Source organism: Polypterus senegalus, chromosome 12 (genome assembly GCF_016835505.1).
Source record: "Polypterus senegalus isolate Bchr_013 chromosome 12, ASM1683550v1, whole genome shotgun sequence".
Taxonomy (NCBI): domain Eukaryota; kingdom Metazoa; phylum Chordata; class Cladistia; order Polypteriformes; family Polypteridae; genus Polypterus; species Polypterus senegalus.
Genome location: NC_053165.1, coordinates 158,156,322 through 158,176,289, shown reverse-complemented (window position 1 = coordinate 158,176,289; position 19,968 = coordinate 158,156,322). Strand labels below are relative to the sequence as shown.

At 41.0% G+C, this 19,968-nt stretch overlaps 1 protein-coding gene across 2 annotated transcripts in view; it reads left to right on the top strand.

Annotated features, from left to right (window-relative positions):
* LOC120540016 (E3 ubiquitin-protein ligase RNF220-like) overlaps positions 1-19,968 on the top strand; it is a 78,719-nt gene that overhangs the window by 44,362 nt on the left and 14,389 nt on the right. For both annotated transcript variants that reach the window (XM_039770461.1, XM_039770460.1), the window contains exons 3-8: positions 6,312-6,432; positions 7,455-7,506; positions 11,238-11,339; positions 11,430-11,472; positions 14,811-14,857; positions 19,324-19,441. In XM_039770461.1, coding sequence (XP_039626395.1) covers positions 6,312-6,432; positions 7,455-7,506; positions 11,238-11,339; positions 11,430-11,472; positions 14,811-14,857; positions 19,324-19,441 — 483 coding nt within the window. The remainder of the gene's footprint in view (positions 1-6,311; positions 6,433-7,454; positions 7,507-11,237; positions 11,340-11,429; positions 11,473-14,810; positions 14,858-19,323; positions 19,442-19,968) is intronic.

The window sequence follows — 19,968 nt, the reverse complement described above, 5'->3', positions numbered from 1 at the left end:
ATAATTAACAAAGAATAAAATAAGGTCCGATGGCTAGGGAGGACAGAAAGTCGACAGGCACATTCAACATGGAGACAATTTCAAGATGTCACTAAAACTGTCAGCGTGCCTACAGTATGGAGAACGGGAGGACAAAATGGTTTTCTAATGAGTTAAATAACCACAACTTATGATACATTTTGTAACTGGCAACATCTGATATGACTCAGTAGTAATTCCCGATGTGATGAGTTAACGCCTGAAAGTAAACTTCTTAGAAAAAAAGAATTAAAATGGCAATGGCAGGAAAATAACATCTTAATTAGTAGCAGTTAGGAAAATATAAATGGCAACTTGGTTTAGTCACTCTATAAAAAAATATGCAGTCTCAGATTTATTGCAGAGCAAAACCCAAGTATGCAGCCACACACACAGCCATATCGTCACTCATCACTAACTCCATGAAGTGCTCCGTAGGACCACTCTTGTCACCGAGTTAGAATAGAAGCTGACGTCACATACCGACTGACACATATCGTAGCAGTAACGATACAGTCAATGTTTTTAAATTAAGTACATCACACTGGCAACTGAATGTTATACTGCAGGCAAACGCAAAAGCCTTTTACATTGCCAAAAACTTGGCCTATGGAAGCTAATGCTAGATTATGAGGAAATCATTTTCAGAAGTGACTGCAAACTCTTTTTCACTAAAATAATAAAAATATGCGGTGGGCTGGCGCCCTGCCCGGGGTTTGTTTCCTGCCTTGCGCCCAATGCTAGCTGGGATTGGCTCCAGCAGATCCCCGTGACCCTGTGTTAGGATATAGCAGGTTCGATAATGGATGGATGGATAATAAAAATAAAAAAAAATAACACAATAAAACACAAAATATAATATACTAGCTGTGTAAGCCCATTGCTGTAAAAAGCCCAGGCTCCTAGAAACCATGGATTCTGACACTTCAATCAGTCGCATCAGTTGTGCATTAGCGGCTAAGTGAGGTTCTCTCTCCTGGTTGGTTTCGTTTTCAATCAATCAATCAACATTTATTTATATAGCACATATTCATACAAAAAAATGTAGCTCAAAGTGCTTCACAAAATGAATAGAAAAATAGAAGACACAATAAAAAATAAACATAAGTCAACATTAATTAACATAGAATAAGTAAGTTCCGATGGCCAGGGTGGACAGAAAAAAAAAACTCCAATGGCTGGAGAAAAAAAATAAAATCTGTAGGGGTTCCAGACCACGAGACCGTCCAGTCCCCTCTGGGCAATCTACTTAACATTAGTCAAACAGTCCTCTTTGTATTTAGGGTTTTCATGGAAGGACCTGATGATGATGGTCACGTAGACTTCTGGCTTTCAGTCCATCATTGTTGGTGCATCATGATGCTTTGAGTAGGTGGAGGTGACGCAGGTCACCACAAAGAAACCGGAAAAAGAAACAGAAGAGAGAGTTGGGGTCAGTACGGATTTTAGAGCCACTATGAATAGTTATTATAAAGAATTGAACATACAGAGTATCAGGATTAAGTTAAAGTGAAGTTATAAAAAGGCCATGTTAAAGTAATGTGTTTTCAGCAGTGTTTTAAAGTGCTCCACTGTATCAGCCTGGTGAATTCCTATTGGCAGGCTATTCCTGATTTGAGGTGCATAACAGCAGAAGGCCCCCGCCTCACCACTTCTTTTAAGTTTTGTTCTTGGAATTCTAAGGAGACACTCATTTGAGGATCTAAGGTTACGATTTGGAATATAATGTGTCAGGCATTCCGATATATAAGATGGAGCGAGATTATTTAAAGCTTTATAAACCATAAGCAGAATTTTAAAGTCAATTCTGAATGACACAGGTAACCAGTGTAGTGACATCATGACCGGTGTGATGTGCTCTGATTTTCTTTTTCTAGTTAGGATTCTAGCAGCTGCATTTTGCACTCGTTGCAAGTGATTTATGTCTTTTTTGGGTGGTCCTGAGAGGAGTGCGTTACAGTAATCTAGTCGACTGAAAACAAAAGCGTGAATTAATTTCTCAGCATCTTTCAATGATATAAGAGGTCTAACTTTTGCTCTGTTTCTTAAGTGAAAAAATGCTGTCCTAGTGGTCTGATGAATATGCGATTTAAAATTCAGATTACAGTCAAAGGTTACCTCTCAGTTTTATACTTCCGTCTTAACTGTTAATCCTAGTGCATCAAGTTTATTTCTGATAACCTCATTGAATCCATTATTGCCAATTACTAAAATTTCAGTTTTCTCTTTATTTAGTTTGAGAAAATTACTATTCATCCATTCAGAAATACCAGTAAGACATTGTGTTAGTGAATCGAGACAGTCGGGGTCATCAGGTGCTATTGATAAGTACAGCTGTGTGTCATCAGCATAGCTGTGGTAGCTCACGTTGTAACCTGAGATAATCTGACCTAACGGAAGCATGTAGATTGAGAAAAGCAGCGGACCCAGGATAGAGCCTTGTGGACCACCATATCGGATATCATGTGTCTTTGAGATTTGATTACCACAACTTGCTGATGTGCTCGCCTCCGCGGTATATCAGTGGCTAAGTGAGTTTCTCTCTCCTCGGCAGTTTCGTTCGGCCGATATGCTCGACTTGCTTGTGTGTTAGCAGCTAAGCGAGTTTGTCTTTTGTTGGCGGTTTCACTTTGGCAACAGAGTCGATTTCTTTGAACTTCAGGCTGTAGCCTTGCACTTCTGGGCTGGAGAGACAGACACACAGACTTCCACGCGTGGACGTTTATATACTTTATAAGATAACCACAGATAAATGTATAGATATGATGGAAACTATATAATAGGAGGAGGTAGATATAAAAATCACTATGAGGACACAGCTAGTTATGAAAGACAAGCCAAGGCACAGATACATGGACATGAAACATGGACAGGTAAATAAGAAAGGCACAATGTAAACTGAGACTTAAATATGCATACCGTCGTATGAAAGAGTAAATACACCCCATGAAATGCTTTTTCCATTATCAACATATGTGGACATATCAAGATCTGATTTCATTTAGACAGTATCTATAGTTAAAGATGATGACGTTGAAAAAGTAAGACAAGGAAAATTTGACTTTGCAATACTCTTTTCAATGAAAATTGAACAAATACTCCATTTCCACCTGTGGAAAGAGTAAGTCCACCTTTGGCTCTAATAGCTGGTGTTACCAGTGTCTCCTATAATTCTTTAACAGTCTCTGACATCAACTAGGAGAACATTGCAGAATTCTTTCAGCTGTGTGATGTTTCAGAGGTGTCTTTTGTGCACAGCTCATTTCTATCCAAACACAAATCACACAGCATCTCAATGGGATTCAGATCCATGTTTTGACTTGGCCATTCCATGACCCTCCATTTCATGCTTTGTCAGCCATTCCCTGGTGGATTTTCAACTATGTTAAGGGTCATTGCCACATTGCAACAAAACACTTTTGGTTGAGCTTCAGTCTTCTGACAGAGGGTCTCACATAATCTTTAACCACCTTCTAGTACAATGAAGAATTCATAGTGGATTCTATGATGAGGAGCTGTTTAGGCCCTGATGCAGCAAAGTAGATCATTCTCACCACCATGCTTAACAGTTGAAAAGGTTTTTCTTCTGAAATGCTCTCTTTGGTTTTTGCTGTGCCAAAAACTCTCTTTGCCTTGTCTCTCCAGAGCACATTGTTCCTGAAGTTCTGGTCTTTGCCTAGGTATTCATGAGCAAATTTTAGCCTTGACCCAATGTTCTTTCTGGTTTTCACCTCCCTTGTCGATCTCATTTATGCAGCCTTTTTCTAATGGTAGACTCACTGACTTTGACATCAGCAGTGGCAAGAGCCACCTGAAGGTCCTGTGATGAAATTGTTGAGTTCTTACAGACTTCTTTCAGCATCTTGCATTGTAGTTTGGGCTGAATTTTGCTGAGACAGCCTGGCCTGGACAAGCTGGCATTTGCTTGAAATCTTCTGCACTTCTAAATGATCTTCCAGACAATGGAATAGTTGATTTTCAATTGTTTGAAGATCTTCTTCAATCCCTTCCTAGACTCCTAGGTGTCTCTAACCTTCACTGTGATGGCCTCAAAGAGTTTTTAGTCTCCGCAAAGAGCAAACCAAACTAAATGTCTGCGGTTTCAATAAGACAGGATCAGACAAGATCCTCTATAATGATGTTCTAACCATTTAAACCCAATTCTAATTTGAGGTTTTTGAGGTAGAAAAAAAATGTAGGGGTGGACTTTTCTAGATGCTAAATTTGCTTTTATGTTTATTTAAGTTATTAAATGGGCTGCAAAATATACATGTTGCATGATGCTGATTGAATAATCTTTATCTATAAATACTGTTTAAATGAAGATAAAATCTGGATATGACTGTATACAAAATGAAGAAGTAGATAGAAGAACCACTAATATAACGACATAAATGAAAGATGCTATGTACTGGGAAATATTTAATATGAAACTCATATATATATATATACTGTATATATATATATATATATATATATATATATATATATATATATATATATATATATATACTGTATATATATGTATATATATACTGTATATGTATATATATATATATGAACACACACATCAACAACATTTACTTCTATAACATATTTTCATACTAAAAAACGTAGCTCAAAGTGCTTTACATAATGAAGAATAGAAAAATAAAAGACACACACAGTAAGAAAAGAAAATAAGTCAACATTAATTAACATAGAATAAGAGTAAGGTCCGATGGCCAGGGTGGACAGAAAAAACAAAAAAAAAAAAACTCCAGACGGATGGAGAACAAAATAAAATCTGCAGGGGTACCAGACCATGAGACTGCCCAGTCCCCTCTAGGCATTCTACCTTACATAAATTAAACAGTCCTCTTTGTATTTAGGGACGGACAGACAGACAGACAGACAGACAGACAGACAGACAGAGAGACAGATAGATAGATAGATAGATAGATAGATAGATAGATAGATAGATAGATAGATAGATAGATAGATAGATACTTTATTAATCCCAAGGGGAAATTCACATACTCCAGCAGCAGCATACTGATAAGAACAATATTAATTAAAGAGCAATAAAAGCACAGTGCAAGTTAAAAAATGTAAGGTGGAGAGTGTGAGGCAGGTATAACAGTCTATCATCTTGTGTAGTCTTAACATTTACCCCTACCGGGTGGAACTGAAGAGTCGCATAGCATAGAGGAGGAACGATCTCCTCAGTCTGTCAGTGGAGCAGGATGGTGACAGAAGCCTGTCGCTGAAGCTGCTCCTCTGTCTGGAGATGATACACACACACACATTATATCTATATCTATCTATATCTATATCTATATCTATATATAGTGTGATGGGTGACCACAGCCACTACCTGGCAGGGACGCCAACAGTCTGGAAGGACAAGGGGAGAAGGCATTGGTGAAGCAATACCTCCCCTGGGACACTAGAGGGCAAACCTCCTGGGCGGCTGTGGCACCACAGATTCCCGCAGAGAATGTTGGGAGCTGGAATTTGGTGATGCCCTGTTGGGTTCCGTGGGAGCCGCCAGGGGGAGCTGCATAGCCCTATAGAGGACCTCGAGCACACCTGGGAGTGATCCCAGGTAATACAGATGAGCCACTTGGAACACTCCCGGGACCTGAATAAGGGAAGCCGCCTCACTCCATTGAAGTGCCAGAGTCGGGAGGAAGAAGACAAAGCCTGAGGATGAGTGAAGGCAGATGGGCTGGCAGCAAGAACCGACTGAGTATTGGTAATTTGTGCACTTTTGCTGTAAATAAATACAGGTGTTGAGTTGAACCTGTGTCCTGTCTGTGTGTGTCTGGGTTAGGGTGGCTGTACGCCCGCTGGTGGCTTCACAATATATATCTCCCTCTATATATTTTACACACACACACACACGTGTATACACATACAGATATAGATATATATTTAAAGATGTACACATGGAGGACACTATGTGGCATGAAGATTTAGATAAGCAAGGCACTAAAAAAATTTGGACACAGCCCAATAGTGAATGCACTTTATAAATGGAGTATAGAAAGGCACTGGGTAAATACATAGCTAGAGATGAAAGAAACTATATAAAAAAGATAGACATGAAAGGTACTTCATAACATTAAGAGATATACTGTATATGAATACACAGATAGGGAAAAATGCTACATAACAGGTAAAAATATGAGATATGAAAGCCAACACACAAACAGATGTATGTTTGTGGCATCTCTGAAGTTTTATATAAAACATTTTGGGAATTCTGATGACATCTCACTGAGCAGGTTTCCCTTTTTGTTTCTTTGCAGAAAAGAGGAGTGAGGTGTTGTTGAACCTGCAATGTCCGCTGTGTCACACTGAGCTCACAAGGGCAGAGCTGCGAGATCACCTGCAGTGTGAGATTGAGAGGCTGACTCAGTTTAGCCCCAGGTAAGAGGTTCATGCCAGCCATTGCGTAAGGAGCTCTGTGTATTTTACTTGAATTGGTGACTGACTGGTGACTTTAGGTCTTAACAAGCTCTATAAAATGGGTCTAAAGTCAACTGCTTATTTTCTTGTGGGTTAATTCATTCATTGTGTTTGCATGCTGACTTTTCATTAAAAAAATCACCATGAATAAAGCTTGTGTTGTGCTTTCTGAGCACACTGGCAGTGCCCATGCTCACATGACTTGTTAAGCAAGGACGAACAACAGCCCTGGGGTGGCATTTGGAGTTTGTCTCGGCCTAGTCTATGAAAGTCATTCTTTTGCTGTGTGACAGGAGGTTTGCTTACCGATCTGCTAGTCTACTAACTCCTTCAAATGTCACGGATTTGATGTCCCCCAGCTGCTGTTTGTACATCCTCTCCAGAACTCCTCCGGTTTTCCCTCACATATTCCCAGACATGTGTATGCCACGTTTAATAAGCACTGGTCCAATGTGAGTGATGACGTTAGTGAGTCCAGTTATGGACTCGCATCCCATTCAGGATATCTTCCTGCTTTCCACATGATGCTCTCTACTAGGATGGGTTCCTGCAACCATATACTGGCAGGTAATGCGGTGTTATGTTTTTCATCAAATAAAGGGCTTAGTGTTTTACATGTTAACACATCAGATTGCAATACAATATTTCATATCATAAGAGCTCACCAATCTGATCTGCTTCATTGTAAACCTTCTGAATGATTAATGGTGTGAATGAACATGTCATGGCTATTTGATCTCCTTACTCCTGATGCATTAACTCTGCACCACCCTACCTGAACCATCAGAGGATATACTTGGGTGCCCTGAGTAAAGTCGGCTTCAGCTCCAGACTGGGGGGAGCACTTACAGCACTTACTGTATAGAATAGACCTGAAAGTGCAAGAGTGACACAGAAGAATCCAGCCTCTCAGTAATGAAAGGGCTACAAAATGCCTCACCAGCCCTGTGCTAACTTAAATCATATCCTCTATTGTTTTACAGCCTCTTACACCTTGAAGGACCTCCCGAGAGCTCCCTGTCAGCCACTAATCAGGTAAGCGAATGAGTACAGTAAGCAACAGTGAAGGAGCTGGCTATCAAGAAGAGGACACTCGCTCAAATCAGACACCGATACAGCAGAACGTGTGTCAGAGTGAGCTTAGCCTTCACGAAGAACATTTTTTTAAAAGATTCAGCAGGGTAATCATTCAATAACTTTAAACAGGATAAGCCATGTTTCTGTAAATTTGCATCTGTTTAAGGTGACAAGATTCAACTTGTTCACATACATCACAGACCTGTGGACTGTCTCGAGCACGGTGATGTCCATCTCCTAGTATGAAGGCCACCAAACTGGCCTCAGTGTTCCAGATGTGGCCTCAAGATGGATTTTGTTTCATTTGCTACGGTGTTCTGCCCTAAAGCACAATATTGCATGTTCAACACAAAGACTGAGACAGTTGCTTAAACTATTGATGCTCACATCAGGAAAATGTGAAATAATTTAACATAAACTCTACCTAGAGCATAGCATAGGATGATGACCGCTAAAGAGGTCACTAGATAAAGGTTATTTGTATATAAAATAGACATCGGCTGTGAGCAGACCTTACTATTGATTGGCGTCCTGTCCAGGGCTACTTTCTCCTATGTGTTCTATGCTGCGGGGTTAGCCCTGCAAACCCACCCCACCACAACCCTGAACTGGATTAAGAGTGTTTCAAAATGTTCTTTTATAACTTAAAGTATTAATGTACTGACTTAATTCCAAGTGGCCATGTGAAGATGCAACTCCCTTTAACACATTGTAGGTACACAGAAGGCCTTATCAACTTCAGGCAGGACAGTTTCTGGTTTGTCCACTGAATTATAAATTAAACTGGGAGAAATGGCACATACCTGCGCCCATTCCGGGGCTCGTGAGGGGGTGTGTGCGTCTTGATGGGGATTTTGGATGGTGTGAGTGGCATCTCTCCTCGGCAGGCTTTCAGGGAGTTAAGTCGGCAGCCGCCCGTCCGTGTCCTCGGGAGACGCTTGCTTGCAACCTGGGGCTTCGAGGCAGCAAGACAGAGCACAGCAATGGGTCTTTGAAGGCTGGATTTGTTTTTGGGATGGTTTTTGCTTTGTTGCTTTTGTTCGCTGAGGAGGTGCCGTTGAGGAGGACCAGTGCGGGTGTCTGGAGGTGTGCGTGGGTGAGAACTAGCTATCTGGTGATCAGTTGAGCGTGAGCGCGTGGATAGCTCCCAGATTTAAAGGTACCCGAAACGCGTGACAGGGGGGATGGCTGTCCAGATCCCATTTCAACCGATTGCTGGGAGAACTTATAAAGGCCAATCGAGGAAGTGTAAGGGGGACAGCAGGCTGTGCGAGCAGGAGGACGTACGGTGTTGCTTCAGAACAGGAGTAGGTTAATAAAAAGAATTTATATTTGAGAGAAGGGCCCTGAGGGAACAATTGGATGGGTGCAATTTTTTCAGGATTTTTTTTTTTATTATTATTATTTCTTTTTGCAATGCACAACTTTTCTGACTGTTTGCGCCAGTTACTGCACAATAAATTGCATTTTTTTTTTTCAAATTACATTTCTGTGTCAGTATCTCTTACTGTTCCACTGACCTCGGCCCCTCTATCAAGGCCTTGTGGTCTGCCAGATTTATCTGTTAAGGACCCGTGTGCCTGACAGGCCAGCACTGGGGTACGGTTGTGGTTGTGGCTGCTGCTGCATAAAGCTAAACAGAGAGTGAGACAATTTTAATCAGCGTTACTTCCATTTTGGGTGGTCCAGTGGTTAGTACTGCTGCCTTTTTTTCAAACCGTACACCCTGTCACTGCCTTCACAAAGTCTGCATGTCCTTCCCATGTCTGTATGGGTTTTTTTTTTATACACATACCAGTAACGGCGTACTGCACGATAACGTGCAGTGAATACACTTGACTTGAGCGTGGAGTTTTCATCCTCTTTCTATGTCTCTGTTTAGCATTCGTTTGCTCTGAGGTTGATGCGCTTGCTGCTTCCTCTCTTCTTTTGTTGGGATCTTTTCGCGTTAAAACTGTTTAAGTTAGTTGCTGTGTTGCAATTACTTAGTACGTTTTCTTTCATTTTTCACTTAAGTGCCAATCTGCCTCAAGAACGAATTAGCAAAGGTGGTAATGAGGGATGTGGTAGGTGAAAGGTGGTAGGGAATGAGAACGACGCCCATACGCATGCACCGCACGGCCGCCCTGCTGCAAGCTGCCGAGAGTTGATTCTATAATAAAATAAAATAAAAATAGTAATAAAAATTATCACCCCGAAAGCGGATAGTAGACGTCAATCGGTGAAACGGTTTGCGAGCTACAGGTGATTTAAAATCCTGGACAGACAAACGAACAGCCACGGTAGCGTATTATAGAAGAAGATTAGTAACACTCAGACCTCTGGTCATCGAAGAAAGGTGCTTCATGTGCATCGCATGGAAAACTGCACCTCTGGACACTCTGCTGAGGTTGTTGCAGTGTTGTTCACTGCAATCTGATGCCGCCACAGCATGTTTCTTAAAAGAAATGCAGCATGCTGACGCTGCCGTTCTTATCTTGCCAGCTATGTTGTTCGACTGCGTTGCCACTCATACTGTAGTTCAAAGGACCCAATGCCCAGTAACGTGGCGGTGGAAGCCCACACCTCCAATTCTTTGGTCATGTATGAAGATTAATTGTGCTTGGAGTGTCTGTGTTTGTGATGAAAACGGTCAGTCGGCTCGTTTAATGTGCTTCACTCTCAGCAGATGTTGCCACAGTTTTTTTCCTGTCAACAATGCAGCATGCCCACACTGCGATTATGTTCCATCCTGTTTTGCCTTCGCTGGCTCCCTGTGTCTTACAGGATTGAATATAAAATTCTAGTAATAACCTACAAAGTTTTAAATGGCCTCACGCCGGACTACATCAGTGATCTTCTCCATCACTCTGTTCTTGTTCGCTCACTAAGGTCCTCTGATTCTTGCAATCGAGTTGAGCCCCACAATAACCTGCACTCTAAGGATGACAGCAGGGCCTTCAGGTGTAAAGCGCCCAGACTTTGGTATGAGCTCCCAAAATTAATGAGATCAGCCGACTCAATTTGTTCTTTTAAAAAATAACTCGCCTATTCAAGAAGGCCTTTTACATAACCTAACATTCTGACGCTTCTTTCAGATGTTCAGCATAATTTATGTGTGCGTGTGTGTTAGATAGATAGATAGATAGATAGATAGATAGATAGATAGATAGATAGATACTTTATTAATCCCAAGGGGAAATTCACATAATCCAGCAGCATTATACTGATACAAAGAAACAATATTAAATTAAATAGTAATAAAAATGAAAAAAATTAAAATAAAATTAATGTTAGCATTTACTCCCCCGGGTGGAATTGAAGAGTCGCATAGTGTGGGGGAGGAACGATCTGCTCAGTCTGTCAGTGGAGCAGGACGGTGACAAAAGTCTGTCACTGAAGCTACTCCTCTGCCTGGAAATGTTATATCACAAATGATGTTATTTGTCCGGACTTTACTTTTACCATTGAATTCTGTAATTCATGCAGGTTTATTGTCTTTTATTCTATTTAATGCTTTGTATATGGTGCATTTATCTGCTTTAGTGCTCCATGCAGAAAATGTTTGCATCCAAGGCTATATAAACCATGCTGTTCTTTCTGAGACACTTTGAAGCACCTTGAAACATGAGAAAGGCGCTCTATAAATTAAATGTATTCTCATTATTACCAGCACGTTACTCTTAAACCTCCTGTTGTGTGTTTTTCAGTCTCCATCCACATTTAGCCTGGCGAGACGGGATCACGAAAGAGAGTCGCCAGCGGGTTCACCCCTTTCTGGAGAAGAGGGACACAAACTGGACAGACGGCAGGTGGGTATCAACAGGATGAGCGAGGCTGAATGTTTTCCTGCATTACGCATGTCCTGTCTTTTTTTACCAGTTCTATTCTGTCCCTTACAGGTGTACCTGCAGGTGAAAAGCAACCGGGAAGGGCGACTAGGAGGTGAGAGATGCTTGCAGACAATCTTGAGGCTTGGAGTGGGGAGTTTTGGGATTTGGTTGTCCTTAATTCATATACACTCAGGGGTCACTTTATTGAGTTCTACCTTTAAGAAAGACAAGGAGGAGAAGTGGTTTCCTTAAGCTCTCACTTGACTTTGGTAACTAAGATTGGGTTTGAATTACAAACGTCCTTAAAAACTAATCAACACAAAACATAAGCAGTTAAAACTGAATACTTACATCTTAGGGTGCCAATTTTGTCACAGCCTGGATCATCATAGCACATGTGCCAGATTAATATTGCCATAAACTAAGCACTGATATTTCTTTCGTTCATGAACATTTAAAGATAACTTACATACAGCGGCCACTTACTTAGGTTGACGTAATATCGATGGTCCCTTTTTGCCTCCAGTATGGACCAGCAGACCAGCAGACTTTAAGGATTTTAGCAAACATCAGGAGTCCCCAACTCCGGTCCCAGATGACCATAGTAGCTGCAGGTTTTCATTCTAATCCTTTCCTTAATTAGTGACCTGCTTTTCCTGCTAATTAACTTCTTTTGAATTCATTTTAGTTTAGATTTGTTCCCCTGAAGTTCTTCATCGTTCCTCTGAATTGCTGCATTTCTTTCCTTAAACAGAACTGAAATGTGAAGTGAGTGAGCCAAAAGAAGACCAAGTAAGTCAGGGCCTCAAACTCCAACCAGTCACTGAATTAGTCATGGAGTCTTGTCGTTAATTAAACCCGTTCTTTAATTCCATGGCTTGTTGCTGCTCTCATTGTGCAATATTCTGACATTTCCAAAATTATTGATTTTCTCTTTTCTAAGAGCTCTGTTCAAATATTTTGGGGACCTGAGCAGATCAGCATTCCTGAGAACTTCACCTTTCTTTATTCTCAGATATTGTATGATGGAAACAGTTTGTATCTCATTATTGTTTGACTGCTAATTATGGAAAAAGAAACAATTAAGGCAGGGGTGTCCAACTCCAGTCCTGGTGGGCCGCAGTGGCTGCAGGTTTTCATTCTAACCATCTTCTTAATTAGTGAGCCATCTTTGCTGCTAAATGCCTTAGTTTTAATTGTTGTGTCTCAGACCCCTTAGTTGTTTCTTTTTCCTTAATGAGCAGCCAAACAATTATGAGACACAAAACAGGCCGCCATATGACCAGCTCACCTGTGCCCATCACACAATATCTAAAAATGAAGAAAGGTGATGGTCTTGGTAAGGTTGATCTCTCAGGTCACCAAAACATCTTGACGGTGGTCTTAGAAAAAACAGAAAATCAACAGTCTGCTGTGGCAGAATGAGAGCAACAAGTCATGATATTCAATTTAATGAACAGCAAGAATTGGATTCTCATTAAGAAACCGGTTGGAGTGAAATTGGCTGGAGTTTGAAGCTCTGATTTAGCTGGTCATCTGTTAGCTTGTTTCACATCTCATTTCTGCTTGGCTGTCATTTAATGAAGAAACGAAGCAATTCAAAGGACTGAATCCTTAAAACAAAAAATAAAGGGAAAAGGAGTTAATTAGCAGTGAAAACTGCTCACTGATTAGGAAACGAGTTAGAATGAAAAGCTGCAGCCACTGTAGCCCACCAGGACCGGAGTTGGATACCCCTGAATTAAGGGGCCTGAGTCTTCAAGAGCAAGTCAAATAAAATGAATTCAAAAGAAGTTAATTAGCTGCAAAAACAGGTCACTCATGAAGAAAAGGGTTAAAATGAAAACCACAGCCACTGCAGCCACTGCGGACTGGAGTTGGGGTCCCCTGTTCCACATTGACATACAATCACAATTTGAGTAGAACTGTTAGTTACATTCATGCTGCAAACTTCCTATTCTGCCTCATTCCAAAGGTGCCATGTCAAACTGAAACCTGAAGGGCCCTGGAGTAAACTTAAGTCAGTGACATGTTTATGGAACCAGCCTGTGATGAATTATGCTCTGTGAATGGCACATCATCTATTTAATACAAAATTACTATGAAGACATTAGCAGCAATTATTCTTGGGTACACGTTGGCATTCAACAGATGTTCTACTGGTATCAAGAGACTCAAGGAGTGCCAAGAAAACACTCCCACACTATTACACTCCCACCATCAGCCTTTACACAAGGCAGGAGGGAGTCATCAGTCGTTGCTATTTTAACAAAATTCTGACCCCACTATCAGCATGTTGCAATAAAAACTGAAAATGACTGGAACTATTTGTCCTAATCTTCAAACATTCAGGTTTAGGGTCTATGTGTCCACTTCTATGCTGTGCCTCATCTTTCTATTGTAAGCTGGAAGGACTAAAACATGGCATAATGCCCATCAGCTTAATGGCCCAACACGTTCTAACACTCAGAAGTGGCCTACTGCACATTGCTTCTCTAAAGAGCTGTGCCAACCTCTCAGTATGAATGAGGCTGGCCATTGCCCTTTGCACTCTCATTAGTAACAAACTGCTTTCATCCATAGATCTGCTTCTCACCAGATGTTTATTTGTCTCGAGGTTGTATAGTGCCTGAAAATCCAAGTAGGGAAGCTGATTCTGAGTTGCTAAAGTCTCCACATCCCTAACATCATAAGTCTTGATCATTTTAATGAGTGACTGAACAACATTCTTTGTCCATGTCTACAATCTGCATACCGCATTTATTGAGTTGTGTTAACCACACCTGAGAGAAGAGTATTAAGGATCAGAGAGACAGACAGCACTTGATTTTGTACCAACAGGACACTTTTTATAGAGTTGCCACCTCGTTTCAAAAACTGACATGCAGTGACTTATGAATGAACTGTTATGATGCACCGAAGCTGCTATAACAATAACATTTATTTCTATAGCACATTTTCATACAAAAAAAATGTAGCTCAAAGTGCTTTACAAAATGAAGAATAAAAAAATAAAAGACACAGTAAGAAAATAAAGTAAGTCAACATTAATCAACATAGAATAAGTAAGGTCCGATGGCCAGGGTGGACAGAAAAAACAAAAAAAACTCCAGACGGCTGGAGAAAAAAAAAAAACAAAATCTGCAGGGATTCCAGACCATGAAACCGGCCAGTCCCCTCTGGGCAACACGTCTACTTGTCTTAAATAATGGAATCACGTCCAACACAAACCTCGATGTTAGTATGACAGACACTTTACTACTGCGAGTGTTCCAGTCCTTGGTCATTTTTCCACTCCTCTCATGTGTGTCGTATTTTTTTCTATCAGTCATGTTAAGAAAAGAATTGAGAACTGCTTGATTTAAATTTATTGAAAGTTCTCAGAGTACTCTTCTAATTCTTTCTCAGTTTCTGTTCAGCACTTAATGGCATCTTTGCTTGATTTTACAGCCCGGGCCGGGAGGTGCAAGAGATTAAGGGCTACAGATGACGATCAGGTACCAATCCCTCTGTATTCTATGATGTTATAATTCTTTGAAAAATGATGAGTCTAAAATAGTTTGATGTGAATGAAGAGTGTATCCATCAATGAGAGGAATCTCCACCCAGGGCTGTTTCTTTCGTTATGTCCTGTGACGCAAAGGATGGGTTCACTGACTGTTTCTAGGTTCTGTTTATCCAGCACCTAAAGCTTAGAAGCTACTGCTATATAAAACCTTTTGTCTATTATAAAACCAACCAACACTTCTATACAGTATACTCTCACCTTTCACTTAGGATATAATCCGTATAGCAGGGGTGTCCAGCTCCAGTCGTGGTGGGGCGCAGTGGCTGCAGGTTTTTATTCTGACCCTTTTCCTAATCGGTGACCAGTTTTCACTGCTGATTAACTCCTTTTCCCTCCACTTTAATTAGCCCTGTTTTTCTCAAGTCTTGCATCCCAGTTTATCATTTAGCACAACCAGTGAGTCATTCTAACCCTATTTTTATTCTGCACTTGCTGCCAGTCTGCCCAGTCCTTTGCAAGTTTGCCAGGCTTAATTCACCTGGGCATAAATTCACATTGTAAGAAATACAGACCCCCACATCTTAAAACATAACTAAGCCCCCACATGAACAACCTATCTTCTACTACACCCACAGGACAAGTCCAACCTGAATCTTAATGATCAGGATACTGTACCTAGATTTCATCCATCCATCCATTATCCAACCCGCTATATCCTAATTACAGGGTCACGGGGTCTACCGGAGCCAATCACAGCCAACGCAGGGCGCAGGGCAGAAAACAAACCCCGGGCAGGGCGCCAGCCCACCGCACGACACGCACTAGCGACAATTTAGAATCGGCAATGCAACTAACTGGCATGTATTTGGACTGTGGGAGGAAACCCACGCACCTAGATTTCACTGAACATAAATTCTGGCCTCGTTTTCTGCAGACAGACAGACTCCGGTATCCAGGAAGTGCTCTAACATGGCGATCACGGAGCTGCTTTTATGCCAGCTTCGCCAGGTAGTTCTATTCTTCTCAGAAAGGTCTCGACAACCTGCGGAGCTTGTCCCCCTCAGGTTCGGACTCAAGTGGACTACACTATTATTTCCACGGCACACCTGGGTATCTCTCACGGTGCACCGGTGAAAAACACTGGTCTATATGACTGCGGCTACTTTCGTGCCACTTGCATTTTCCAGAAAGACGATTTAGGTTTCGTAACCCCATCGTTGTCCACAGCACTTCAGTACAGACACTCTGGAACAGCAAACGAGCAAAGTAAAAAAAAAAAAAGGCCTTACTTACATTACATCCAGTTAGCCAACTCCGTTTGTCATAACAAACGCGGTTTTAATTAGCTGGTCGGTGTGTGAGCATCATCATCGAATTCTTAATTCAAGTCAGTCCAGTCCAAGCTCCTTTATCTTATTTTTTATTCAAGTGAACGATTTATGATGGAGTGTTTCATTAAAGAAATAACCACATTGTCTTTAATTCCTGAAGTTCCACTTAAAGTTGCTATTTCCTTAAAAACGCGCTCGCTCATCTGTGGTTATGATAATAGCGGGAGTGAACAGGGAACCGCAGACGTGAATATGAACTAGTGCGTTGACGACTATCCAATCACGTTTGAGAAACAAAAAAAGAACAACGCTAATTCGCGGTCAATAAACGAGGAAGTTGGATGGGTCGTACTGAGCTGCGTTCCCGGAAAAATATGAAAGCAACTAACTAACTAACTGCTTGTCAAAAAGATCAAGGACTTACAAAGGTCTTGGGTGGGCGCTGGTGGTGAGGTTCTCAATTAGTACATGAAAACGTCTTTTTTTTTTTTTAAACATTTTATATTCATCAAATGGTAAGGCAACAAAAAACCACCAAAATGATGTGTGAAATTCGTAAAACCCAGGTTAAAGCAGTTTTGAAAATGTTACCAAACAGAAATGCAAAATAAATCAAACATTCTGAACCTGTATTAGGAACCACTTGTGTTCATAAACTAGGGCACTAAGAATATCGTCGCCCTAACACGTGTCACGTACCGTCTTTAAACCTGCCTCTGAACGCTTGCTTTAAAGGTAAATATTAACTTAAGATAAACACGCGTATACATTTGCTAATGTATTAGAACCGTTTTTTGTTTTTTTTTAAAGTCATGTCAAATTTACGTTGGATCACTGACGCTCACAAGTTGCGAAACGTTGAAAGGCGGCAAAATGGAGACTACAAAACGTTTGAGACTCCAAGTACGGCAAGTGCCAATGGACAAACATAATTATAACGCCACACGGCGAAAGAGAGCGACGACACCGCAAACTTTCGTTCATTCGGGAAGGACTTGAGCTGAGCGTTCTGTGGAATAAGGGACGTAGGGTGACCGTAGTCTGGCGTTAAAATGTATGATGGAAAGTGATAGACATCCATCTGGATTGACCTCAAACACAGGTTAGTGAACAGACAACGTTAGGAACCTCTCTTTAAAAGCGTATTACAGGTAGGTACAACGAGCGGCAATAAAAAGGCTTGTTAGGAAAGCTACTGGAATCTTTGACTTTAAACTTGTTATATTCCATCCATCCATTTTCTAACCCACTGAATCCGAATACAGTGTCACAGGGGTCTGCTGGAGCCAATCCCAGCCAACACAGGGCACAAGGCAGGAACCAATCCAGGGCAGGGTGCCAACCCACCGCAGGACACACACACCAAGCACACACTAGGGCCAATTTAGAATCCCCAATCCACCTAACATGCATGTCTTTGGATTGTGGGAGGAAACCGGAGTGCCCGGAGGAAACCCACGCAGACACAGGGAGAACATGCAAACTCCACGCAGGGAAGCGAACCCGGGTCTCCTAACTGCGAGGCAGCAGCGCTACCACTGCGCCACCGTGCCGCCCACTTGTTATATTCAAACATTAAAAGTGAACTATCAATTAACTTTTCTAAAGATTCATAGAGACATCTGTAAAGTGTTATCTAGATCTTCTTATTGACCGCAGATAATTGTATATAGCCCCCTTATCCTGTAAATGGTGTGGTGGTGCAGTGGATAGCGCTGCTACCTTACAGCTCCAGAGTGCTGACCGTGTGGTGTTTTACAAATTCACCTTGTGTGTGCATGGATTTTTTTCGGTATTTCAGTTAAGTTCGGTCTGTTTCGTTGTCAGCTAAGATGAAATTATATATTTTTCACATTACTAAATTCAGAAATAGTACACACAGAGACCCAGATTTGTTTAAACATACAGTAAAATAAAGTATGTTAAAATGAATAATATAAATTGAATCCAATAATAAATAAAACATTTTCTATCCCTGTGGGAAATTTGGCATTTTACAATAATTAGTACAGATAAAGACTCAGAATTCTTTAAACATACAGTAAAACAATAATACATAAATTTGGCTTTTTACAGAAGCTCTTTCAATAAATAAATGCATATACATGTATGTATTTATATATATATATACACATACATACATATACATATATATACATACATACATACATACATATGTATATGTGTGTGTACATATGTATGTATATATATATATATGTACGTATAGGTGTGTGTGTGTATATATATATATATATATACACACACACACACTATGGTCTGAACACACTCCAGAATGACTTAAAAGGAAGAAAAATTTAAAAGAAAATTTCTAACTTGGCAGTCCCAGCCCCAAAGAGGCATTATGCAGATGTATTGACGCTGGTATGATGGGGCCGCCAGTCACGTATCTTGACACACTTCTGCTGAATGGTTCGTTGTGTTGTCGTGTCAGAGAGTGGATGTGCAGCGTTGTTCATAATGGCACTCAGTTTTGTTTTAATTCTCTCCTTTGCTACGACCTCCAGGGGGTGCAGAGTGTGTTCTATAACTGAGCTTGCCCTTTTAATTAGCTTGTTGATTTGGTGGTCCACTCTTGAAGTGATGTGATGTTACCAGCACAGCACACCACACTGGCCATCACAGAGATGTGAAGGATGTCACTTCCTACATTAATGGAACGCAGTTTTCTAAGGATGAGGAGTCTGCTCTGCTCATTCTTCTGTAGTTTCGAGAGCAGTCCAGCCTGTTATTGAAGTAGACCCCCAAGTACTTGTAGTGATGTACATCCACACCCTGAATAGTGAGCAGACATTAGGTGTGGTGAAAGTCAATCACCGGTTCCTTGGTTTTGCTGATGTGAAGATGCAGACAATTCTCTTTGTACCAAGAAACAATTTTGTTGGTGTATTTCCCAAGGCACCGTCTGTTAGAAAAGCTACATGCTCCTACATCTACGCCTGAATGTTTAAAAAGCCAAAGAATAAATGTCTGTGCATCAAACAATCTGAGCTCATGTTTTTATTTTCCTAGTCACATGACATTGTGTCATACCTTGTCTCATATGATTTGACCCTCTATCTTTCAGTTTCTAACTCTACCGTATTCTTCTCTGTGTCCATTGCAGCTGGAGGCCCACACTTTAAAAGGTCCTAGACCACCAGAGTCTGAAGAGGACAGCATGGAAGACTTTGAATACCGAAGTCCAGCTCAGAGCTCTCCGGCTGCTCTGCTGCATGTGAAAGGTAGGGAATGGAGTTGTTCCCATTACAACAAACGTAAATGTTAAAGTCCAAAGTCAAGTGTGTCCAGTTTTGGTTTTGGATCAGAAGACAGTTGTCATGTTTAGCTTGGCTTTTGTGACATTCTGTGAAACGTACCAATGCATTAGACACTTCCTTATCAGGCACTGCACCTGAATTTTCTATCCATGTATGTTTTACTCTTCTGGGAATATCAACAAAATATTCTGTAGATTAGAGAGAACTGAATAAACAGGTAGAAATGGCATCAGGTTAGACTGGTGCCTACTTGTTCAGTGCCTGCTGAGGTGCCAGTCCATTACTGGTCATGCTATGTCATGCACTTACACTCATTCATTCACATAAGGCCATCTTAAAGACTCCAGTTAATCAGTCTTTTGAATGTGGGGGAATTCCACAGAAGTGCTGGGAAGGGAATCAAACCCGAGTCGCTAGAGCTGAGAGAGGGTAGCACTGACTACTGGGTCAATATGCCACCCAGTATTTCCAAAATTAATACTAGGGTGTTG